This window comes from Camelus bactrianus, chromosome 16 (assembly GCF_048773025.1).
Source record: "Camelus bactrianus isolate YW-2024 breed Bactrian camel chromosome 16, ASM4877302v1, whole genome shotgun sequence".
Lineage (NCBI taxonomy): Eukaryota > Metazoa > Chordata > Mammalia > Artiodactyla > Camelidae > Camelus > Camelus bactrianus.
Genome location: NC_133554.1, coordinates 12552907 through 12578243, shown reverse-complemented (window position 1 = coordinate 12578243; position 25337 = coordinate 12552907). Strand labels below are relative to the sequence as shown.

The 25337-nt window shown below is 46.5% G+C and overlaps 2 protein-coding genes across 2 annotated transcripts in view; both read left to right on the top strand.

Moving 5' to 3' along the window:
* Positions 1 to 30: 30 nt before the first annotated feature.
* LHX1 (LIM homeobox 1) lies at positions 31 to 6444 on the top strand. Its single transcript, XM_010949201.3, has 5 exons — positions 31 to 211; positions 2087 to 2313; positions 2410 to 2687; positions 4066 to 4231; positions 4598 to 6444. Exons 1-5 carry the CDS (start codon positions 42 to 44, stop codon positions 4975 to 4977), a joined length of 1221 nt encoding a protein of 406 aa, XP_010947503.1. The 5' UTR covers positions 31 to 41; the 3' UTR covers positions 4978 to 6444.
* Positions 6445 to 10679: 4235 nt separating this feature from the next.
* Positions 10680 to 25337, top strand: part of AATF (apoptosis antagonizing transcription factor) — a 92105-nt gene continuing 77447 nt past the window's right edge. The window contains exons 1-4 of the mRNA XM_010949198.3: positions 10680 to 10913; positions 11915 to 12106; positions 14430 to 14855; positions 15311 to 15448. Coding sequence (XP_010947500.1) covers positions 10823 to 10913; positions 11915 to 12106; positions 14430 to 14855; positions 15311 to 15448 — 847 coding nt within the window. The 5' untranslated portion in view covers positions 10680 to 10822. The remainder of the gene's footprint in view (positions 10914 to 11914; positions 12107 to 14429; positions 14856 to 15310; positions 15449 to 25337) is intronic.

Below are 25337 nucleotides of genomic sequence, written 5' to 3'. Positions count from 1 at the left end.
GTTCTTGTCTCTCCGGGCCTCACCCGATCAAACCAAAGACCATGGTGCACTGTGCCGGCTGCAAAAGGCCCATCCTGGACCGCTTCCTCTTGAACGTGCTGGACAGGGCCTGGCACGTCAAGTGCGTCCAGTGCTGTGAATGTAAATGCAACCTGACCGAGAAGTGCTTCTCCCGGGAAGGCAAGCTCTACTGCAAGAATGACTTCTTCCGGTGAGTACTTACCTCGCGCGTCTCTGCTGGTCCTTCCCCGCGGGCCTTTCCCGGCCAGCTTCGGATCAGAGGTCAGCGTGGCCACGGGGGCCGCGTTACGAGCTGCCTTTGGAGAGGGCAGCCAAGTCCCGGGGGCGCCCGCCTCTTAGCCAGCTGGCGCGCTGGGCGCCCGGGACGCGGCCTGCTTGCGTCCTGGAAATTGTGTGTCCAGGCTTGTCTGCACGTGCCTGGGAGAAAAGAGTCCGAGCCTGCCTCTGAGCCGGAAGCCCCTCCAAGCTTGGAAGGAGGTATCTCAGCCTCAGGCGATGTAGCCCCAGCTCCCGTCTTTCCCCTCGCCGAGCCTGCCATCAACTGCATTCTCTGGGCCTCCCGGGTTTGCTCGTCCTCCAGGCTGAGCTTAGAAGCCTGGGCGAGCTCCATGCCACTGCCTTTTCCGTCTCCGAGAAGTCATGGCAGGAACCGCGGAGCCTTTTGCATGGAGTGTCCGAGTCGCCTGCCGTGATAGCGGTGGGGAAGAGCTCGGCCTGGGTGCGTAGCCTGCACGCCCCAGGGTCTTCCCGAGACCTGAATAGGCCTTCCAGCACCGGCCCGCGCACACTGCTGCACGGTAACCTGTGAAGTGCCGGAGGCTTCAGCCTCCGCGAAGACCATCATCAGCTGCCCAGGTTGGCGGGAGGTTGGGCCTCCGCCCAACGCCGACCTCGGCTCTGAGGCGCAGGCTCCACTCGGAGCTGTCCTAGGCACTGCCCGTCACTTGCTCAGGGAGAAAACGGACCCGGTTGGTCGGAGCCAGGAGACTTCTCCCGACAACTTTCCACCGTTTAGCATTTTAGTTGTATCCTCTTAAACTCACTACCTTGCCACCAAATGCACACATACACACATCAACAGAGACCTGGAGCAAATTTCAATCGAAATTCCCCTGCGCGGGTTGGAAGTCTCCCAGTTTACTTGGCTGACTTGGTCTCTGCTTTCCTCTGAGTTTGTGGTAACAGATCAAACTAGGGGTGGGGTGAGAATTCAAAGCCACCCGAGTCGCTTTGCTCAGAAGCCCAGGACGCACTGCCCCAGTGCCTCCCGGGATGCGCAGCTCTGGCTGGGGCGGACCGTGGAGCAAATCTCCGCTGCTATTGCCGAGAGGAAGCACAGGCTGAGCTTCTGGGCCTCGGCCGGCGGTGCCAGGTCTCCCGCTACCGGCAGGAGCCAAGCCGGGGAAGGGCGAATGGTGCCGGCTGCCAGTGGGCCCCAGAGGCCTGGCTCCCGCGAAGCGCGGCCGGCACCTAGAGTCCCCACACTGTTCTGGCTTGTGCCAGCCTGCTGGGCTTTGGGCTTGAACATGGAGGCCTGTCTTCAGCCGTCTGGTCTCTCTGCGGCTGTTTGTTTAGTTTCGGCGGGACTGGACCTTGCCAACCCCTAGTCTGTGCGCGGGTTCTTTTTCGGCAAATGAGAGGCGATACGTAGAAAAGCCTGCACTCCATCTTACATGGAGATCTAATTTTGTTCTCCGGATCTAATTGGAAAATAAGTGCCTCTCTCCACCTTCCCTTTGCCGACTTGCTGCCTTCTTCAGCAGCGCTTTTTCCCTTTGGGACAACACTGGGCGTGAGGTTAGGGGTGGGGGCAGCTTGGGCTCCTCACTGTACAATTCTAACCATGTGTATCTTCTCTCTGAATTTCCTTTGGTGCCCAACGCCCTCTCTTTCTACCTTCTTGCTTGCTTAATCGACATCTGTCTCTTTCTTTTCTTTTCTTTTTTTGTGTATGTCTCTCTTCTTTTTCCCCTTCCTATTCTTCCTCCACTTCCGATTTCTTTCTCTACCGCCTTTCTCCCGGCCGCTGTCTTTCCTTGGTCCTCGCCAACCCGCCTCCCTGCAGGTGTTTTGGTACCAAATGCGCGGGCTGTGCGCAGGGCATCTCCCCTAGCGACCTGGTGCGGAGAGCGCGGAGCAAAGTGTTTCACCTGAACTGCTTCACCTGTATGATGTGTAACAAGCAGCTCTCCACGGGCGAGGAGCTTTACATCATCGATGAGAACAAGTTCGTCTGCAAAGAGGATTACCTAAGCAACAGCAGTGTCGCCAAAGAGAACAGCCTCCACTCGGGTGAGGCCCTAATTCCCGGCTTGTTAGGGACGGGCGGGTCCTGGGGGAGGAAGGCCGGCTAAGGCCGCTGCTCACCTGTCCCTTGCCTCTACCCAGCCACCACCGGCAGTGACCCCAGTTTGTCTCCGGACTCCCAAGACCCGTCACAGGACGACGCCAAGGACTCGGAGAGCGCCAATGTGTCTGACAAGGAAGGTGGCAGCAATGAGAACGACGACCAGAACCTGGGGGCCAAGCGGAGAGGGCCGCGCACCACTATTAAAGCCAAACAGCTAGAGACGCTGAAGGCCGCCTTTGCTGCTACGCCCAAGCCCACGCGCCACATCCGCGAGCAGCTGGCTCAGGAGACTGGCCTCAACATGCGCGTCATCCAGGTCAGGGCCCGGGCGTGCCACTCAGTCCCCCCGCCCCCCGCCAGGCCCACCTGGCAATTCCGTGCTGGCACCCGGCCGGCTGCGCAGGGGTGGGGGCCAGTTTGAGGAGCGGAGCGAGCCCCTGGAGGCTGGCGGAGAGGGAGGGGAGAGACCCAGACACACCCCTATCCGGCTCAACCTTTGAAGCTCCGCCTGATTCATAGAGCGTCTGGAAATCCCTATGCCTCCTCCTCTTTCCAGTCCAAGGCGGGTGACAGCGGTGGTGGAGGGGGAGGGACAGGGAACATGAGACTGGAGAGGGGACACTATCGGACACTGTGGCGAGGATTGGGAGCTTTTTTTTTTTTTTTTTTTTTTGCACCACCCCTGTTCTGAAGAAGCCGAGAGGTCGCTGTGCCTAACCCGGAGTTAATCGGCTCCGCTGGTTTCGCACAACGTGATCTCCCTCTGCCTCCCTACCCCCAATTTTGTAGGGCTCTTGACCCAATTTAGAAATCCCCAGAGCAGAGACTTGCCCTCCTAAGAGAAGTGGGCTGTTTAGGTTTGAAGGGGAGGTGGTCGGGGTGGGAGTCAGCCCTGCCTCGGCCTGTCCCGAGTGGGATAGGGACGGGAGGCGTCCTTCTGGGCAGCTGCGCCGGTGCACCGTTAAGACTGCCTGAGATTCGGGCCCAAGGTTAGGTGTCGGGTGCCTAGAGGCTCTGCGAGGGTGTGAGTGAACGTGCCTGGGAGGCTGAGTGTGCGTGGGCACACGGGTACCCGCCGCCCTCCGGGGAAGCCCTCTGCCTCTGAGTAGCTGTCCCGCCTTGCTCGCAGGCGAACGGGAGGTTGCGTGAGCGGCTGTGCATAAGTATGTTTGGAACTGGGAGATTGTGCGTGGGTGTGAAAAGGACATTGTGGGGTTTGGCGTCACTATCTTTGGGAGACTGTCAACAGGAGGCTGTTTGGTTCTCTGTCACTATCATGTGGGGGAGGGTGCTGCCAGAGTCCGTGAAAGGGAAGCTGTGTGTCTGACACTATTTGGGGAGGTTGAGTGTCTGTGTGTACAGCCCCCTAGAAGCTTTAATTGAGAATTGAGGCGGTGTAACTGTTAGAAACAACTCCAACTGCCTCATTGTGGGCAGGCGGCTTGCCCAGGTTCCCCTGTCGGGAATCCTGTTCACCGTTGGCTCAAGGGCCACCCTGCGCAGTCCTACTCAGAGACCACCCTCACCCCCCACCATATACCCCCCCCCACACACACACAGGCACATACACACACCCAGTCGGGAATCCGAGCTAGGCTAGGTGGTGTTCGGGTGAGGGGCCAGGTCCGGCCGCCCACCTGAAGTCGGGGGTGGGGTCTCCGCGGCCTCACCCTCCGATGACGTGTGTGCTTCAGGTCTGGTTCCAGAACAGACGCTCCAAGGAACGGAGGATGAAGCAGCTGAGCGCGCTGGGCGCCCGGCGCCATGCCTTCTTCCGCAGTCCGCGTCGGATGCGACCGCTCGTGGATCGCCTGGAGCCAGGCGAACTCATCCCCAACGGGCCCTTCTCCTTCTATGGAGGTGGGTGCGTTGCCCAGGGGTAGGGGGCGGGCAGGCCGGGGCTGGCTTCGTTGGAAGCGGGTGGCAGCGCGGAGGCGCTTCCGGCTTTCTTTAGAAAAGTGGAGAGTGGGGAAGGGATGGGTGAAGGCTGGAGAGTAAATCAAGGGGAAGCCGTGAAACAGGACCGAATTCCCGACCCTGTATGAGGGGGGTGGGCATCTCCTGTGTTTGCACCCAGCCTCTTCCGTGCTCCCAGCTTGGCAGGGGAGCCCCACGGAAGGCCAGTTCCCGCATTGTCCTCCTAGCCGGCTCGCGAGCTCGCCTTCGCGCCCCATCACCCCGCCCCGCCCCAGGCCCCGCCCTGACCTCCTCCCCGGCGCTCCGCAGATTACCAGAGCGAGTACTACGGGCCTGGAGGCAACTACGACTTCTTCCCGCAAGGCCCCCCGTCCTCACAGGCCCAGACGCCGGTGGACCTGCCCTTCGTGCCGTCGTCTGGGCCGTCCGGGACCCCTCTGGGCGGCCTGGAGCACCCGCTGCCCGGCCACCACCCGTCGAGCGAGACGCAGCGGTTCACCGACATCCTGGCGCATCCCCCCGGGGACTCGCCCAGCCCCGAGCCCAGCTTGCCCGGGCCTCTCCACTCAATGTCGGCTGAAGTCTTCGGGCCCAGCCCACCCTTCTCGTCGCTGTCAGTCAACGGCGGGGCGAGCTACGGGAACCACCTGTCTCACCCCCCTGAAATGAACGAGGCGGCCGTGTGGTAGCGGGGGTCGTGCACGGTCCGCGGAGTTCGTGGTTGTACAGAAATGAACCTTTATTTAAGAAAAATAGAAAAAAAAGAAAAAAAAAAAGTCATCCCCCTACTTCCTCCAGCCTCGGGGACCATTTTCCGTCTGGGAAGACCGGACGGAAAAGGGGGACACGAAATAGGATCCAAATCCGCCTGGAGGTGGGACCGGAATCCGTGCGCTGGCCGGCAAGGTGCAGAAATGGGGCTCCCGAAGGAAAATGCAGACCTCGCCCCACCTCCCACCTGGACCCGGATCCTTAGACAGACGCCGCGGGCGTGAGTGCGAGGCCACAGGCAGCATAGAAACACCCACGGCAGCCGCGGGGGCGGCCAGTCAGTTATGACACCAGGAGCCGCGGGGAGGGAGGCTGTGCCCGCAGCAGCTTGAGGGAGGTGAAGCAGCCGGGGACGCTCCCGGGCCAGCCAGAAGGATTCTGGCTCTGGGAAATCTACTAGTGTTGTCTCAGAGTTCAGCAACAGCGACAACAAACTCTTATAGCTTCAGAAACACCGACCTGCTGTGCATCAGGTGGGACTATATATATATATTTTTTGTCTATCTGGGTTTTTGGTTTTTGTTTGTTTGTTTGTTTCTGCCAAAATTGCAAAATTCTAAATGTAAAGCCCTCAGTATCAACTCTTCTACCTTTACAAAGCTACACACACAGAGACACACACAGACACACTCCATAGGATGGATGGTCTCCAGACAGACCTCTCAGTAAAATGACTTGAACATCAGCTGTACAAGAAAAGTATTCTACCTTCACACACAAAAATTTTAAAAAAAGACTATTGAATTAAAAACAGTCAACTGTTTACGTATAATGTTTAAATTCAGGAGTTCAGTGTTTTACTAATATATCCTGTTTTGAAACCTCTTGTTCAAAACAAAATGTTTTGAGCAATCAACCAAAATTGTTCATTTTCTTTTCCTGTAGATGTTCTGACAGATTTGCAGGGCTCACAGCTCACTGTGCTAGTATGTAAAAAGGTGTTGTTTACACAAGGCAAAGAGAAAACATGATATTCAGACACTTGCCAAATAGAATAATTATAGCACAAATACTGTAATGGTGCTTAGCACCACAACCTGAGAAAGTGTTAAAAAAAAAAAAGTGTTACAAGGTTTAAAAAAAACATCTTTGGTAATTTTTAGTCCTGTTGAACATTCATGGAATTGTTAATATGACTTATATAGACCCACACAGGTTTTATTTTTGTGTCTTTAAAATAAAAGTCCAAAATATTTAAATTTTATGGTCAAATATGCAGTCAACAGCTGCTACTTTTTTCTTTATATATTAAATTTCTCATATGTCTTTTATTGTTCTGATAAACCTAAGCTTGTGTGACCTCCAGTGCATATTAGACCATTCACTGTATGAAAGAAAACATGTTGAATAAATTTGTGAGTTTTTAATAAAAATAGAAAATCTGATGTTTAGATAATTGGTGTGTTATTTGATGTTTTAAAAACTAGAATCAAGGTGTGGTGGAGAGCTGAATGACCCCTCACAAGCCTGGAGGAAGAAAGGCAGGCAGAAGGGGGAGATAATCTGTTTTTACCTTGGCTGTGGTTGAACCCCTTTGCTAATGCCAGCTAACCTTTCCTCCATGCCTTCCTGCTGTTATTGACTATAGATTTGCATTCTGTGTACTTAGGTGATACAGTTGAAGAGATGTTTGCTGAGAAGTTAAAATAGAATTTGAACTAGAAATCAAATCCATGGCTAAAAATTGTCCCAGTCTGTAATTAGGCATGAGACCCCATACACTCTCTCTGCCCCCTCTGAACGTGCAAAACTGGACTTGTGAATGTCAGGTACCTGTAAATAGATAGTTAGAGAGGGTCCTTTTCAGTTTCAATTCATTTCCCATAGATAATCCTGCTTTCTAATTTGGTGGTTTGAAAGATAACGTAAAATGAACGTACAGCACAGCTAGAAATGAAATACTTTAATCCCCTTCCCAGAACTGATATGAAATAGTTGTTTTATAGTATTTGTTTCATTTGAAGTTCCTCAGAAGGAAAACTATTTTGCCTGGCACAAGATACATATTACGTTTCTTTGAAAGATGAGCAAAAATAACGAATGTAGAAATCAAATTTCAGCTGGGAGTTGCCAGTACGTTCTGAAAAGTAGTGAAATCCCTTCCAAGCCTTCATTAAACGTGGAAGGAATTTAAATATTTTATCTGTTATGAAATAGGTATGTGTGTTTTAATAGCAGACACTATTTGAGTTCCAGAATTTTTTTCATATTGCCTAGATTTTGGTCCGGGTTGTTTATTTCCTTAGCTTTAAAAAACAAAGGTTTTATGTTAAGTGGTATGTAATTTCTAGTGTTATTTTCATATATTATTAAGACACAACCAAGTGTATCTTTCTTGCTAAGGCTTTAAAATAAGCAATATTTCTCTGCATCCACATGACAGCTTATCCAATGGGAAGGAATATCAGGGAGGAATCTCACAGTGTTCTTTCAGAAATACAAATTTATGAGATACAGGGGAGACTTTTGAAACTCCTAGCCTCTGCATGCAGCACATTTCTTTATCTGCTTTGTATGCAATCACTGGATTGGCTTGTTTTTGCCTTCTTTAGCATTTATATACAGTAAATCATAGCCAACTTCTTCATTATAGCCAGTTCCCTTTAAAGAAATTCATTTAACTGAACGTATGCTCATTGGGAAGCTGCATTTTCCTATCAAGCCTGCTGAATTATTTAGCAGCTTTATTGTGGAATCTGGTCCTTGATAAGAAGCATTTTAGAGTAGGTCGTTCGGTGTGGACTTAATTCCTTTCTCTGATTCCGTGGCAGCAGCTCAATCTTTCCTCCTCGGCGCTGTACCCAGAACCCTAACGAATCCCTGAACAGGTGGCAAAGTTTAGCGGTCAAATTTGGAGCTGCCTGCCGAGGAGGTCTAGAAATGTCAGGGACTGTTCTCCATCAGAGCTGTTCTGCCCGTGTCTGGCCCCGAGGTGCAGGGAAGCACTGCAGCATCCCCATGCAGCGCTGGGAGCCCCCGGGGCGGTCCCCTCCAGCCCTGGAGCACAGTCTCCTCTCTGGCCCGGGCTTGGCAGCCTGGTTTCTCCCCGCAGCCATCTTAAGGCTGCCACCTCTGTGCCTCTAGCCACCTGCTCTCAGGGTTCCAGCGGCTGGGAGCTGCCATCTGCCCTGGGTGAGGGAAGCCAAGCTCACCCTCTCTCTAGGAGAGCTCTCCTCTCTCCAGGTTGGGAGAAAGTGGGAACTGCTTAGGGCGTGTCGAGGTTGGGGACGACTATGTGTGGAGAGCCAGGATGAGCATTGGCAGGGGTCTGGGACCTGGGGTTTGATAGTATCTGAGAAGAGAGAAGAGAGACAGGTAAGAACCTGGATTCCCCCAAACTCTTGAAACTCCTAGTCATGTGAACAGATGGTTGGGAAATGAAGACGGGGTTACCATCCAGCGTCACCCCCTGCTCATCCTCTGCTCTTCCTACATCTGTCTGCCATTTTGCCACAGGCAGAGGGACTGTGAACTGGGAGACCCTCTGACCTTCTCTGGAGAGGACCCCTCATCTCACCTGCTCACATCACTAGAGCAGTCAGGGTTTTCATTTCTTCTAGGAGATTTAGTCTTTGAAATGGCCCCACCATCTCCACCCCCACCCCCGTCAGGAAACCCCTCCTCCCTTCCCAAGAAACTAGAACCAAGTAGGGGGGGTCCCCCAGAGAGGGGATTTAGGAGGCTGCTCTTCTGCCCCCTGCCTTGACTTCTCTCAGCTGCACCTCAAGTCCTAGAACTCTTTCCTCTTCCCTCCACTCCTGGAGTCCCCTCCCTACCCTCGGGATCGGGTGAGAAAGCAGGGGAAGCATTTTGGAGACCCTGGGATGTGTGTGACAGGTCCACACACACAGAAGGCTCCCCAAGTCAGTGGACACCAGGACAGAGACTGGAGAGTAGGGAAGCAGGCATTTTCTGCCCAGAATCATCCAGGAGTGTCCTGTTTGCATGACAGCTTAGGGGTGGTCTCTGCTCTGCCTTACCTCCCTCCTCCTTTTCTCCCTTTTGTTTGCACCAAGGCCAGATTTCTAAGCATTATTAGTGTCCAGAATAGGAAGGGAAAAGGTCCAAAATAGGAAGAGAAGTAGTTTCCCAAATATTGGGTGAGAGAAACATTTTTGTCCTTCGAAACCCACGGTGATGGCTGTCCCAGACTGCGGAGCCTGCTTTTGCTCTGAAGGCCCTAGACACAGGCACCAGACTGCAATTACAGGGGATATGTTTTTTGTTTGTTTTTGTCTTAAAACTGTTTCCTAGACCGAATTCTATTGCAGATGGTAAAAAGCAGTTTTCGTCACCTCAGTCCCCTGCCTAGGGTGACCCCATCTTAGCTTGGAGTTCTTTCCCTTCCAGGTCTGAGGGCATCTACCCTGAGGGTTCTCCTTCCCCTCTGCAACCACCAAGGAAGGGGACATGGGACAAGAGGTCTCTCATTGCTCTCAACACTGGGGGCATATGAAGACTGGGGAAGTCAGGGACCCTCACTTCCCTTGGGTTCCACAGGAGACACTGGAGAACTGAGGGTTCCCCAGGCTGTTTGGCTGCAGGATCCAATTGGCTTGGGCTGTTCCCAAGAAGGGCATGGGGCACCCCCTAACCCTGTTTTCTGGATCTTTTTGAGGCAGTTTATGTTTAGGGGCTAAGTCTTTACAGGTGACCTCACACAGATACAGGAAGGATAGGCCACTTTGTACGCACCCTTATCATCCATTTTTGCAGTTTCTGTTTACACGTTTGTCTGCCCCCCTAGGCTGATCACCGCCAGGAGAGAATCTTACTTATCTTTGTATCTCATCTAGCAGTGCCTGCCACATAGTGGGCAGTCAGGGAATGCTTGATGAAGGAAAGAGCATATAAAGGGATTTCATCTTTTCATTTGCCTGGATGTAATTAAACTGACCCTATTAGGTCTTTATATTTTGAGTCTGCCCGTGCCCCTCTAAATGTAGACCTAACTTTTTCTGAATTTGTGCACCAGTTTCAAGTGTCTGAGTATGCCCTCATCTTTAAACAGCAAGGATATCAATACCGATGGGTGTGCAGTATAGTAATGCTCACATCACCCCCTCTTCCCTGCATGGACAAGGCTACTTGGAGAAGCTACGGAATCAATTTTTACGCACAGTTATTGCGATATCTAATTATTCCTATTAATATAGACGTCAGCAGTCCACCGCACACTTACACATGCAGATCCCTGAGGCAGGATTTCCAAATCGTGGCCGCCGCGGGGTCAGAGGAGTGTGCCCGGCCCCAGAGTCGTCTAAATTGTGAAATGCCATACCTGCTTTTGGTATCAGTCTGTGCGTGCCCTAAAGCACACGTGAGGCTCGAAACGCTAACCCTTTACTTCTCCTCCTTCCCAAATCAGCCACCATGGGTCACGGCTACACTACACTTTATTTCTAAGCAAATCTCGGACAAATCTTGGGGCATACTTTACGCAAGGGGACAAGGGCGGCGCGCATCCCAGTCTGGATTCAGAGCAAAAGGCGACCACGTGCCCTTGCGCGCTCCCGCGCCGCCCAACACACCCCCTCGGCGTGCGCGCACGCGCACACGCCTCAGCCTTCAAGGCGCTTCCGCCTTCATCCTAGCAACGCCCGTGGTGACGCGTAGACCCCGCCCCCTCCCGCGCTCCTCCCGGAAGTTGCTGGCCGGGCTCCGCGCGTCTCTGGTTGTGCTGAGGGGTGGGCTCCGGGAGAGAGGACCCCGAGGGGAGAGAGCGACGTTCACCAGCGCGGCGCCGAGCGAGACCCGGTGACCATGGCGGGGCCGCAGCCTCTGGCGCTGCAGCTGGAACAGTTGTTGAACCCGCGACCGCGCGAGGCGGATCCTGAGGCCGACCCGGAGGAGGGTGAGGCCTGACGGGGGCAAGGCCATGTGCGGAGCGGTGGGCTGGGCCCGATGCGGACCTGGGCGGCGTGTCGGGGGCCGGCAGCCGGGCCTCACCGCTCTGCCTACTCCCTTTCCCTTTGCCCAGAGGAAAACTGTTTCTCGGGAGAGTGATCCCGCGGGGCTGGGGAGGGGGGCTTCGATTTCCTTCTGACGCCTACTCTCGACTCGGTGCTCGGGTGGGCGGAGCATCCGGAGGACCCAGGCTTTGGTTAACTGTTGGACGAGGGCTGTTGCAGGGAGTCTGGTAGCAGGTTGAAAGTTATCTTTCAGGATGCCCTTACTGGCATTGGGTTAGAAACGAGAAGAAGGAAATCTCATCCTTTAAAACAAAACAAAACAGCCTGCCCCTGAGAACTTATTTGGAGGATGAAGGAAGAAGTAGGCTTCCGTGGTGCCATTTAAGCCTTTTTAGGCCTCAGCACACTTGCTTAGTGGCTGACGAATAAGGCTGCCGTCCTGTAAGCTGATGTTCAGGGTCTAGGTGGGAGTAATCCCGCTTTAGACTTGAGTTAGAAAAGTGTGAGGAAGGGGGAATAAGGAGGGATAAATGTGAGTGCCCGACCGTGACTTAGGAATAATCCGTTGGAGGAACTGGGGCTTTTTAGCCAGGATAAGGAAACTCCTTGAGGGATGGGCTGGAGTGAGGCTAGACCATGATGATAGCTGACTTAAAATATTTGGGTGCCTGTCACACATGAAAGAAGAATTAGGCTAGTTTTTATGATCCAGGGCATAGAAATACATCCTTCTAGTAAATGCAGAAAGTCAGCTTTTTGTTTGGGAAACAGTGGCAAGGTAGTAAGTAGTCTGCCTTGGGAGGTAATGAGTTCCCCGTTCTTGGAAGCTGGTGGGGATTTTGTAGAGGATGTTCAAGTATGAGTTTAAAGGGTTGAACAGGGTTACCATTGAAGTTCCTTCTAACCTGGAGATTCTGATTACTTTTTCCCCTGCCCTACACAGCCACTGCTGCCAGAGTGATTGACAGGTTTGATGAAGGGGAAGATGGGGAAGGTGATTTCCTGGCGGTGGGCAGCATTAGAAAGCTGGCATCAGCCTCCCTCTTGGACACAGACAAGAGGTATTCTGGCAAGACCACCTCTAGAAAAGCTTGGAAAGAGGACCACTGGGAGCAGACCCTGCCAGGGTCATCCGGTGAGTAGACGTATTTGCATGGTACTCTTTCCTGATTTTTTGGGTTAAAATCTTTTTTTTTTGGATAATCTCTTCAAGACTAGTCTGGATGCCTCACCTATTATTTTAGGAGAGACTATTGATTTGGCATTAGAAAGGGTCCTTAGAAGTACTTTACTCACTTCATAAGGAATCCAAAGCCTGGAGCTATACTCCTTATGTTTGTTTGCGTGAATCGTTCACCCTAAAATGGGGTGAGAGAAAAGGCACTGGTTGTTGGATATTGGAGAGGGCTATATGTTGAGAAAGAATTGTGTCTGATGAACATGCTACTCCTGGATTTTGACCCTTTTCCTTTGTTTTTTCAAGTCTTGCATTGAGTCACTGTCTAATATTAACTTGTGACCCTCATTTTTTGCCATTGTAAAAATAACAAGATCCATCACATTATATCCATAATTCTGCTCCCTGCAAGAGTTAGGGGGATGTGAGCTTACAGTCTTAAAGGTTGTGAGTTTCTCTGAGTGGAAGAAGGGGCTGGATATGGTGATTATTGGGTGGATGCCATTTGTTTTCCTTTAGTGAGGTCAGAGGGACCATGTTGAGAGTTTACAGATAATATAAAAGAAGTAATCACTCGTGTTATGATAGCCATGATTTAGTCCTTGATACAGTTCTGAGGGGTCCCAGGTGATGAGCTCATTTCATATTCTTTACTTAAAGACTGATAGACAGACTAGTCCTGAGACAAATGTAGTATTTATTGAGCTCTCAGCTTGTGTCAGGCTTGGTGGTAAGCTTTCTAAGTTCTGAGAGCCTGGGACATAGTAAGTCCTCAGAAAATGTTATCACTATTATCATTAAGTGTATTGTCTCATTTAATCCTCCCATCAGCCCTGTGAGGTTGGTACTATTTATCCCCATTTTACAGATAAGGAAATTGAGGGGACACATTGGTTAAGTAACTTGCTTAAGGTCGTAAAGCTAGTAAATGCAGGCCAGAACTCAAATAAGGCAGTCTGACCCTAAGAGCTATACTTGTAACTACTACTCTGTATAAATGTTTCTTTATTTGAGAAATAGCACACGTTTAAAGAACTTAAAGTATTATTTCTCTTTACTATTTTTCACTTAGTTTGTGTATTTATACTTTTGACAGCCTTCTCTGTCTTAAGTTTCTATACTGTTCCTTGAAGTACTTAAGACTTACCACGTTTTCATAAAATCTTTATTTTATAAAGAAAGTTGTTGGTAGCAGGTCCCTGTATTTAACGCTTATGCTTCCTGTACATGGGACCTTTATGTTCTACCATGGAAGAGATTGCATAATCACTAAAGACCTGTCAGTATCAGGATACCCTAAGCATAAGTACAATCAGGAGCCACAACTCACATTCCGTTTACTGAAGGATCAAGTTCAAAGTCCTTCCCATGGAAGACAAGGACCGCCCCTCCCCCCTTCCATTTGGCCCCTGAGCAACTCTCTGGGTTCATACCCCACCCTTCTGTACCCCAGAGCACTTTTGTGGGCTGGACTTCTGCATCTGCTGCTTTTCTTTTCCTTCCTCCTCCTCTGTCTGATGACCCGTTACTTATGCTTAATGAGTAAAAGTGTAATATCTCCTTCACATGAAGCCATCCCTCATCCTTCCAGGAGAGTTGGGTGTTTCCTTCTGTATACACTGTATACTGATGACATCGTAATGTAGTTATTGATATGGGTATCAACCACTCCCAGCAGACTGTGAACCCCTCCCCACAGGTACTATATTCTATTTGTCAGTCCTTAGCTTTTTCCATGGCTGGCTCAGAACAGGCTCTTAATAAGTACTTCATAGAGTACACTGTTGTGATGGAGATTGTGCATTTGGGATTGGTAATAATGAACTGTGTTTTTTTCAGACACGTATTTGGGAAAACCAGTAGTTCTCTCACACCAGTTGAAGTGTGACTGTTTGTCAAAGTTCAGACCAAAGGCTACCTTTTCCTTATAACATTGCTTAAATTCACTTACTCCTACAGTTAAAATTTATTCCTCATCTTGGTTCTCAAAACTTTGTCAAAGCACTTTTAATTCTTTTCTGTATTGTAGTATTTTTTATTAGTCTGTTTTTCCCACCAGAGCCTTTCATTAGGATGGGACCCATGTTTTATTCTTTTTACTTCTGTGCTTTAGCATTTTAGAGATAGTAGATGTGTGATAAATACTTGTTGAGTTGAACTGAGTACAGTAATACTTTTTTGGGGATAGATGCCATGGTTCTTTAGTTAAAATGAAAGATACAGCCTAGTATTTGTCTCAAGGTAACATCTATTTTCTTCCCTTCTTCCCTCCCTTGTTTAGATGAAGAAATATCTGATGAAGAAGGGTCTGGAGATGGAGATTCAGAGAGGCTGGGTCTGGAGGATTCTGACGAGGATGCTATGAGTGCTGAGGAACAGGAGTGCAGTGACGATGGGGACAGTGGTCTGGCCTGGAAGAAGAGGAGAAGCTGCTCCAGGAAAGCATCTGGCTTCAGTGTCCAGAGCATCAGTGACTTTGAAAAATTTACTGAAGGAATGGACGACCTGGGCAGCAGTGAGGAGGAGGAAGACGAAGAGCAGGAGAGTGGTATGGAAGAAGGGGATGCTGAGGAAGACTTTGAAGGTGAGAGTGAGGAAGACAAGGCTGAAGACAGGAACAGTGAGGACGATGGGGTGGTGATGACCTTCTCCGGTGTCAAGGTTTCCGAGGAAGTGGAGAAAGGCCGAGCTGTGAAGAACCAGATAGGTTTGTACACATCTCGCTATGTGCTTGTTTTTCAGAGTGTCTGCATTTCATTCCCTTCTTGTTGATTTGTTTTTGGCTGTTTGCTCTCTCCTGTGTCCTTCCAGTTAGTAGGTGACACGCCCCACTCACCTGGAGGCCTAAAGCGCCGCTCCTCCACGCTCAGCCGGCCACTGCTGCGCTGAGCGGCCCCGTTGGTTCTGCCCCAGGACCTCCAGCAGCTGGAAGATGGAAGAGTGTCTCCTCCTCCTCTTGGGCTTTGGCTTTCTCTTTCTCACATAGCAAGTCAGTTTGCTGTGAGATCCTGGGTTTAGTTCCTATAGTAGAGTGCTTCTGGGGCATGAACGTATGATAAAGCTGTGCTGCTTAGAGACTGGTCTGCTTTCCCTGCCCCTCCCTGTCTCCCTGCCCCAGGAAGATTTCATGACTGAGGAATGGAATTCTTTCCTCTTTCTCAGCACTGTGGGACCAGCTCTTGGAAGGAAGGATCAAACTACAGAAAGCTCTGCTGACCACCAATCAGCTTCCTCAACCAGATGTTTTCCCTATTTTCAAGGACAAAGGTGGCCCGGAATTTGCCAGCGCCCTAAAAAACAGTAAGAATACTTCTGCTGTATTGGGATACTTAGAACCACTGGGGTCCACTGGGATATACTGGGATTGTATTCACAGCACCGCAGAGTTGAGAAGAATTGGTTTTAGTGACAATACGGTATGAAATAGTGGTGTTAAGTTTAAAAATAAAATAGCGATATAACCCTCTTACCAAATGAAAACAGCTTTGAGTGAAACAGATCGGGTGTGTATTCACATAACAGATAATAACAGGTGTGTATTCCACTTTTTTCCTTACCTGCTCTCACTTTCCCCTACCTCTCCCCTTGGCTTTCTGAGTTACTTGTTTAATGCTCAGAGGAAACCCACAGATACAAAATGAAAAGGAGACAATGAATGACTCGGCTCAGTTCTTTCAAGTCGATTGTATCACGTGCTTAAACCCAGCCTTTCCTTGTTGGGCGGCTTCTAGAACAGCATGCTGAGATAACCTTCTTCATATTTGCCTTTGGGCTGCATAGAGTGAGGAAAGGTGATGACTCCAGAGGGAGGACAAAGTTATGAAAGAGAATTGCTGAACTGTAAAGTCCAAGAATTTTAGAAGAGGAATTTAGAAAGTGGTTGGTTCCTAACCCGTCGTTTTACAGATGAGAGAACCAAGAGCCAGAGACGATGATTTGCCGGAAGTTACAGAGCTTGTCAGGCATGGCGGGGATGGGCTCCTCCAGATTTTCTCCCTCACGGGCTAGGACCTGCCTTCCGCACCACGCTGCCTCCTTTTATGCCCAGTGGCAGCAAAGGATGGGGGAACAGGGAGGATTTGGGGTGAGCGCACAGCGGCTGGACTCTGCATGCTTTATTTGCATGCTGAGACTTAGTGTTTTCATTTGCTCTTTGAAACCTATTTTATAGTATCACGGAGTCAGAAGGGACCTGAGGAGGAGGACTTCTGACTTGGTGTCTGTCTCTTGGTAGAATCACCTTAAGATAAGTGGGTAGAATTTCTTGGGTAGGGAATTCTGTGAGCCCTTCTTGGAGGAGACTACCTGGTTTAATTAGGAATTACTTCCTAGGGGCCAGCCTCTAGGCTGTGTCCTGCTGTACTTGAAGTCAGGAAGCCTGCAGATGCTGTGAGGGTGGGCCTTTAGTAGCCCCTCCTCCAGCTCTTTCTTCAATTCCTCCCTTTAATAAAGGATAGTTCGGTGGTTTTCAACATTTTTGAGATTTTTGGAGCACTTCTCTGCTATTTTTAATGCCCTAGTACCCTGATTCCCTGATGTTTTTGGAATGAGACCTGAACTGCTCTAGATTAAATGTCTTAATTGTTTCACGATAAGGCCTTTTCCGTCTTGTTACTCATTACACTTCTTGCTTGAGCATACCCCGCGCCCCTTTCTTTTTTGGATTCATCTCAAAATACAGATATTTTAAGGGTTAGTCAGTGCTAGGTATAATGAACACATTTCTATTCTTGGATACAATTTAGTTTCCTCAGCTATTTTAATGTTACTTAACTTTTATTTTGCGATGGTTCTGATCTTTTTAATGTGTTTTTTTGTACTTAACCAGTTGCCTCTTTGTCTCATTGGTGAACTCTGGTTAATCTGACACATGTCTCCAGTCTGGGATGGGTTACAGCAAAAGAGGGAGAAGAAAGGAATGTTTGTTTGGTATCACATATTCTAAGATGGGAGGGTGAAGAGTTTTCTAATAACCAGAATTTCCACACATTCGAGGTTAGCTAATTTTTATTTCCACCCTTCTTATGACAATATGATATAATATGTTGCGTATTTCCTCATCTCAGTAAATAGAGTTTAAGAAAAATTTCTTGATTACATTACTTTGAATGAACAGTTTATACTGTGTTATACAGCTGGTGTGGAACATAGGCTGAGTTGTATTGACCCCAAAACAAACAATGGAACTTGTTTTCTTTAATTAAATCTCTTTTCAGTTTGTTTTGTCTTACAGTAAGGTCAGACTGCCTGGATTTAGATTCCAGCTCAGCAGTGGATTAGCTATGTGACCTTAAGCAAGTTATTTAACTTCACAGTAAAATGGGGATGATATGGTTGTGAGGATTAAGGGGCATAATTGATATAAAACATTGCACAGTGTCTCACACACAGCACAGCACACACGTTAGGTACACGTCTCTTTTTTCTGCTAGAAGAGGCATTTGGCAGTGTTCATCCTTGTGAATGATGGTCATCAGTGGAACTAACCATCATCTCCCTCTGTCTTCAGTGTTTTTTGACTTTTAATTAGTATTCAAATTCCCCTGTATGATTTAAATTAACCATTTGTTCTGAAACGTGGGTAGCATTATATTCTACTATAATACTTATAATTCAGCTTTGGCCTCTTAACACTATGAAAAAGTAACCAGAGATTTCCTTATTGTCAAGCCCAGCAACTGCCTTCTTGAAGCATTCAACCTTTCCTTGAAATATTTCCCTTTGGTTTTGGTGATGCTGCATGTGCTATGTGGGGTCTCCTCCTCTCAGACGCTTCTTTTATCCCCTCAGTGTCAGTTTCATTGCATTTATTCTCAGGATCCTTTCTCAGGCTGTGTTTTCTTGATATGTTCTCTCCTTGGTGCTGTCACGTACTCTCAGAGTCCTAACAACAGCCTCTAAAGCAGTGCAGACTTCCAGCTGTATTTTAGCCACAGTCAAGTCCTGAGCAGCGTGCCTTTGTACCTTAAGCACCCGAAACTCTGCTTCTCAGAAACTAACTAAATATCTTGTTTCTTTCCCAACGCACTTAGACCCCAGTCACCTGGGTGATCGTAGCGCTTGCTGCGAAATAATTTCAAAGGCACTTTTTAACGTTTAATAGTTGCATAAGTGGTTAGTCAGAAGTAACTTTAGCAAAATTAAGAGATTTTCCGTGCACAAAACCATTTCTCTAAAGAGGTTTGCTTTTCCTCTCTGATTTTCTTTTAAAAGCCTCTATAGCATTAGGAGGAGGTTCTTTTATGTTGGTGGCAACGATATAAGGAAGAAGACATTATTTAAGGAAACCTCAGCATGAGTTATTTAAAACTGTTCCTAATGGAGTATACCAAACCTATATAAAAGTAGAGAGAATTGTACAGCTAAGCATTTATCAGCTCACGCCAATCTTACTTCATCTACTTACAGTAACTCTCCCCCTACTTCCAGATTATTTTGAAGCACATACCCGACATCCTACCATTTTATCAGTAAGTAAGCATGGATCTCTAAGAGAAAGGATTTAAAAAAAAATCACAATACCATTATTTCACATAAGAACGTTAAAAGTAATTTCTTAATAAGCAGGGGGAATGGAGAGTGTTCCTGTAATGGGCGTGCTCTATTGTCTTTTCCAGAGTTTGCTCTGTAGCTTTAAATGAAGTGATTAAAGGAAAGCCAAACTTCAGCCATAATAAGTTGACCTTTTAGTGAAATGCACGTTATTAATGTATTTAATGAGTTGCATTACAAACTGCAGTGAGCACCATGTTTCATTATAGGTCTAAAATGCAATATCATTAAAGACCTTTAATAGAAACAATGGTTGACATTTTGTTATTTCCTATAAGCTAAAAAAAACCCCAAAAACTCCAAGAACACAGTATAATGTAGTATAAATATAGAGGAAGTGTTGAAATTTTTTATTTATTAAATTCCACAAGTAGTAAATTACATTTTATCCCCCCTGATCCTCCCACTTCTAGTTTGTGTTCACCCTCTCATCTCTCTGTGGCCCTTCTCTCAATCCCTCAACTATTTTGATTCGAATAGACTAAAAATTTTAATGCCAATTTGACCTCAGCACTAACAGACACCTTAAAGAATAATTTGTCCAATTTTGAGTAAGTCATGGCAGTCAGAGTCTTGATAGATAATGTTTCTGTTTTGTTTTTTAAATTTTATTTTTAAGTAGGCAGTACATCACATGACTCAAAGTTAAAAAGCTGCTAATGACTAAATAAAGAAAACCCTCCTTCCTGCCCTGTACCCCTGCCACCCAGTTCCCTTTCCCATAGGCAACCGATATTGTCAGCGAAATTCCCCCTTTTTTAATTACTTGGTTGCCTTAGGTGACAAATCTATGAACATCTATTTCAGTGTTCTCTCAATTAACACTTTATGGGTTCATGGCAGAGTTCTCGCAAACGATCTGTAGAACCCTGAAATAGTCTTAATTACTTGGGATAGGTTTAAGTATTGCTTGGGACGCAGTCGCTTGCAAGCTTCTCCAAGTGTAGGATTAAGGACCCTTATTACCATAGGCTTCATCTAGCCAAGACGATGTGAGGAAGGTTGATCTTTTTGTCTCAGCCGATGGCTATCATTTTTAAAAAATAGCTTTACTGTTCTAATTATAAAATTATGTCATGCCTACTTCAGAAATTCAGAACATACATAAAAGCACAAAGAAGAAAATAAGGATTACCTGTAATCCTACTGCCCAGAGGTAACCACAGTTGTCGTTTCGATGAATATCCTTTCAGACCCTTTTCTGTGTTTCACACATGCACACACATACACACGCACACACCTTTTTAAAACAAAAATGGAATCTTATAAATATTTCATATTTTGTAAGTTTATTTTTTCTGTTTAATATATTATTTCATGTCAGTATATTTAGATGTACATCAGCATTTTCAGTGGTTACAGAATATTCCATTTTATGGATTAGTGCAATTTATGTAGCCAGTCTGTATTGATGGAAACTTAGGTTTATTTTAACTGTTCCCTTTATAAAGCATGCTTTGATAAACATCCTTGTACGTACATATTTGTGCGGTTTGTCTGAAAGTAGCACCGTCCAATAGAAATATAGTGTAAGTCACGTGTAATTTTAAATCTCCTGGTAACCACATTTAAAAAAATAATAAAAAGCAACAGATAAAATTAACTTGTAATGTATTTTATTTAACTCAGTGTATTAAAATATTATAATTTTAACATGTAGATGATATATAAATATTAATGAGATATTTTATGTGTATTTTTTCAAGTCAAGTCTTTGAAGTCTAGAGTGTATTCTACACTAACAGCTCATCTCAATTTGGACTAACTGTTTTGAGTCCTCAGTAGCCATGTGTGACTAGTGGATACTGTATTGGACAGCCCTGATTTACATTTCCTGGAAATTCGATTGCTGGGACAAAGGGATTGTAGTTTTGTTTGTTTGTTTGTTTTTTTAAGGCTTTTGGAAGATACTGCCAAATTGGCCTGTAGAAGAATTGTAACAATTTAAATTCTCATCTGTAACCATTGTTTTCCTATATTCCTGCCACCACAGAGTATTATTGATGTCTTATTTTTCCTGAACTGTGCGTGAGAGATGAAGGCAGTTGTTTCTTGATAACTTTCTATTTGATATTTACATAATACCTGTTGATTTAGCATTGAAATCTACGCTATGTTTTGTCTGGTTCTTAGAGAATGAGTTCTGTGTAGGAAGACGTTTGGTCCCTTTTGAGCTATTAATTTGTCCAACCTGGTTTATTAGGCATTTATACTATGCTTTTCCAAAGCAACCAAGTGGGGGATCTAGGAGGAGATTCCACCTACCCCCAAAAAGATGAGCCCTGGATGGCTCACGGAGCTGTGTGAGCTTGAAAACTACTGCAGCCAAGCTCGTCAGAACGCTTGCTTTAATGTTTTGGGTTTCTTAGGAATTAACGTGTCTTCAGCCCCAGAAACAGTCTTTACTAGTGATGAGCTAGGTAAGGAGGCAGCCCTGACTTGTAGCAGTAGCAGCAGTAGTGGGAGTAACAGTAGTGGCGGCGCACATGGTCGGATCACCCTGTCCACTACACGCACAGTGAAGGTGTGCACATCACTGCATGTCGCAGCCTCTTTACATGGACATCTAGTGAACTCACCTCTATCTGTGTGTGCCTGGCCAAGAGAAGAAGAGGGAGGCAGAACCAGCTTAAGTAGAGCCAGTAATTCTGCTGCCATCTCCCTCAGTGAGCCAGGGCCCTGGAGTCAGCAGCGCTGGCAGGTGGTCAGTGGTGCCGCAGTAACTCTTAGTGCCCGGGGACCTCTCTGGTGAGCATCTCATCAGACAGACCGCGAATCTCAAATCTTGTGATTAAGTTACAACCTGTGGTCTTTGTGCAGTACTGTCCCTAAATGTGATCATCTTGTGTTTCATTGACGAAGTAGTTGTAGTGTTTGAGGGGAGAAACTGACTTGGTTGAACTTGAGGAGAGACTGTGGTTCTGTGGCTTATGGGTGATTTTAGGAATTTTTAAAGTAGTTTTGTGAGAACTTGATTTTTGCTTTATGCTCAGACTTTAGAACCTAGCCTCTGCATGAGATGCTGCTCTACCTTATTATTGTTATTTGTCTTAAAACCTAGTCTTAAGTCATTTTACTAAAATTATACATAAATACGGTAAACAGTACAGAAGCATTCAGGAAGACAACAGCTCTTTGCCATACATTCAGTCTCATTCTATTCCTCTTTTCCTGTAATAATTTTAGATAATTTGTATGTTTCTTGATTTTTTTATCCTCTGGTATGAAAGATGAGAATGCTACTAACAGGTTAAGTCAGACGAAGATTGAGAACTGACCATTTCATTCAGCAACATGGTGGTCATCTGTGACCTTAATGAGCCATTTCAGTGGAGTGGGAGGGATACGGGCTAGACTGGAATGGGTTTGTGAGAGGATGGGATAAAGGGATTTGAGATGGTATAGACAGCTCTTTCTTGCAATGTTAGTTTAGAGGGGAAATGGGACATTAGATGGAGAATGATGTGGAGTCAAGAAAGAAGTGTTTTTGTTTTTGAGATGGGAGGAGTAACATCATGTTTGTATGTCAATAAAAATGATGCAGCAGAGAGGGGAAATTGATGATGCGGGGGCTGGGGGCTAATATCTGCTGTAGCAGTGTCCTTGAGGAGGTGAGGTGGGTGATGTGGGACTACGGCACAAGAAGAGGACCTTTGGTCCTCATGGGCACAGTTTAACTTTAGTGACAGGTGGGAGTCTGTGAAAATTCCCTTCTGATTGTTCTGGGTTTTTTTGAAATAGAAACTAAGGTCATAAATTGGGGATGAGGAATGGGGGCGAGGTAGTAGAAATTTTGAGAAGGTATGAGGTAGTCACTGCGTCTTCTTTCCACTACGCTTGTACGTTCTGCCCTGCAGCTTCAACCAGGATTTCAGTGCTTCAACCATATGTTGACCCTAGAAGTTGAAAACCAGTAAAGTGCATTAACAATGTGTTATTATCATGCAAATAAGGTGTAATACCCCAGCAGGGAAGAACTGGAAAATTACTTTTTCTTTCCTGTGTGTTCCGAGGCCTGGCTCGTAGGCTCTTCAAAGGAGAATGTTCCTAGTTTCATACAAGTTCCTAGTTTCATAGAAGTTCGTAGTACCTAGTATGAGTAGATCTTTTCTGACTCTCCATTAGTTGCTAAAGTCATGACGTATTTTAGTTTGCTTCACATTTGGACTGTTAATCTATTATATCACTTTTTCCTAGAACTCTGCAGTCTTTTCCCCCTCATAGCTCAGTTTTGTCATCTCAATCTTTCTTCCCCCAAACTTTAAATCCTGCCATCTCTCCCCTTGCATTTTTCCCACTTGAGCGGGTTGATCTCAGGGACCTATGCACCGAGTCTTCCTGGAACTACTTCTACTGCTCTTCTGGGATGGAGCTGTGTTCTGACTCTTGTCTTCCTGTATCTCAGTTTATCAGTTTGTTGCCAAACATGCAGGGGGGCCCAGTTATCTGACTTCTTGTAGATTTAAAAATCCTCTGGCTTCATTCTTCTTTGAGATATTCTTAATGGATTGGGTATAAATTTCTGGGTTGAAAGTTACTTTCTCTTAGAACTTGAAGGTGCTGCCCCCTGTTAGTTTCCTATTATTACTGCAGCAAATTATGTCAAGCTTGTGGCTTAAAACAGCACAAATTTATTATCTCATGGGGCCGGAGGTTAGAAATCCTAAAACCCAGGTGTCAGCAGGGCTCTGCTCCTTCCAGAGACTCTTGGGGAGCATCTGTTTTCCTTGCTTTTTCCAGCTTCTCGAGGCTGCCAGCATTTCTTGGCTCATGGCTGTCTTCTAGCTTCAAACCAGCAATCCCATCACTCCAACCTTTCCTTTTCTGCCTCTCTCGTAAGGACCTCGTGATTACATTGGGCCCACCCAGCTAATTCAGAATAATTTCCCCATCACAGATCCTCAGTGTAATCACATCTGCGAAGCCCGTTTGCCTTGTAAGGTGACATATTTGCAGGTTCTGGGGATTAGAATGTGGACTTCTTTGTGGGGGGCCATTGCTCAGCCTGCCACCTGCCATGTTGCCTTCTGCCATCCAGGGAGCTGTCTGAGAGAAGGTGGTGCAGGCTTGAGTCTCATTCCTTTGTAGGTGACTTGTTTCTGTTTTCTGGGAGTGTTTGGGATCTTCTCAGTGTTCTTGGTTTTCTGAAATTGCCTGAAGAGATGTCTACGTCTGGGTCCTTTTTTATTCATTGTGCTGAGTACTTACTGGGCCCTTTTAGTCTGAAGATTTTGGTCCTTCGGTTTTGGGAAAATCTCTTTTAATAGTTCTTTGATAATTTCCGTCCTTCCATTATCTCTGCTCTCTTTTAGATATTAAAGTGGATTAGTGTTTTGTCTCTTAGGTGTTTTTTTCTCTGACATATTCCATCTTTTTTGTGATTTTTCTGTGTCTGTGTTCAGAAAGATTTTGAGTTTGATTTCCCAGTTCTTTTTGTGTTTTTTTTTTTTGCAATTGTGTTTTTAATCTCTAAGAAGTCTTATTTTCTGAATGTTCCTTTTCTATATAAATAATATACTTAGAGTAATTTAAATTTAAAGAGTCAAATAATTCTACAAAGCTTGTTATGAAAACCTGTATCTGCTGACTGTACACCCCACCCCCTTGCCATAACCCACTCTCCTGAAGCAACAATTATATTTTAAAATTTTATTATTTTTTTGAATTTATGAATTTATCTCCGTTTCTCTATATCTTTATAATTGACATGGCTTGTTTCTACTAGATTTTTTCAGTTTAAGCATTATTTATTGGTTCCTCATTATGAAAATAAGGGTTTAGCCCTTGTTCCTACTACACTCATGCACACTTTCTGTCCCTTCTTGGTTATATTGTCGTTTGGTTAGATCAATAGTCCATGTTTACATTATTATGTCTGTGTAAACACTGCAGCTGAGCCCTGTAATATATATACTATGATTATTTTTCCTTTCCCACGCGTCGTTTTGTTTTCTAGAGTTAATAATGTTACATTTTTGTTTACTTTGTTTTCTATGTAGTAATTCAAGCCTAAACTTTTCTCTAGTTGCCTAAATCTCCCAAGATATCCAGTTGCATCAGATATTCTGCCAGTTTATCTTCCTAAAGAAGTCTCTCCCAGAACCTTTTGACCCACTCCGATCTGGACTGTTAGCCTCCTGTGGTGTCCAGCTCTCACGCTGGGACCTCCCTTCATCATCATCCTGGGGTTACCTTCGCTCCCACTTCTGTGGCTCTCCTAGTCAGGACTTTCTTGGCTTAGTCTCTTATTTTGCTGAAGCACATCCTATAGTAGCTTGCTGAGGAAGGGTGCGTGAGAGGGGAGCTTTTTTAGGCCTTGATTGTCTGCAAATACCTTTATTCTGTCATCACAATTGATGGACTCACTGTGTGTAGAAGTCTATAGACTGTCCCATTGCCTTCCACCTTCCAACGTTGCTATTGGTAAGTGAGAAGCCATTCTGATTCCTGATCTTACTTTTTTTCCCTCCCTGTCTGGAAGCTAGAGGCTTCTCTTTTCCAAAGAATTCTGGAATTCCATGACAGTGTGGATGTGCTTTCATCACTGTGCAGAGTGCCTGCTCACCTTGTCAGTCCGGGGACTCGTATGTTTCAGTCCTGGGGAGTTTTCTTGAAATCATTTTGTTAGTGATTTTTC

What these genes read in the sequence shown, in the direction of transcription:
- LHX1 (XM_010949201.3), top strand. Translation starts at nt 42, where the DNA reads ATGGTGCACTGTGCCGGCTGCAAAAGGCCCATCCTGGACCGCTTCCTC. An exon ending in TGCAAGAATGACTTCTTCCG is followed by an intron (nt 212 to 2,086) that starts GTGAGTACTTAC and finishes GCCTCCCTGCAG; the next exon opens with GTGTTTTGGTACCAAATGCG. An exon ending in AGAGAACAGCCTCCACTCGG is followed by an intron (nt 2,314 to 2,409) that starts GTGAGGCCCTAA and finishes GCCTCTACCCAG; the next exon opens with CCACCACCGGCAGTGACCCC.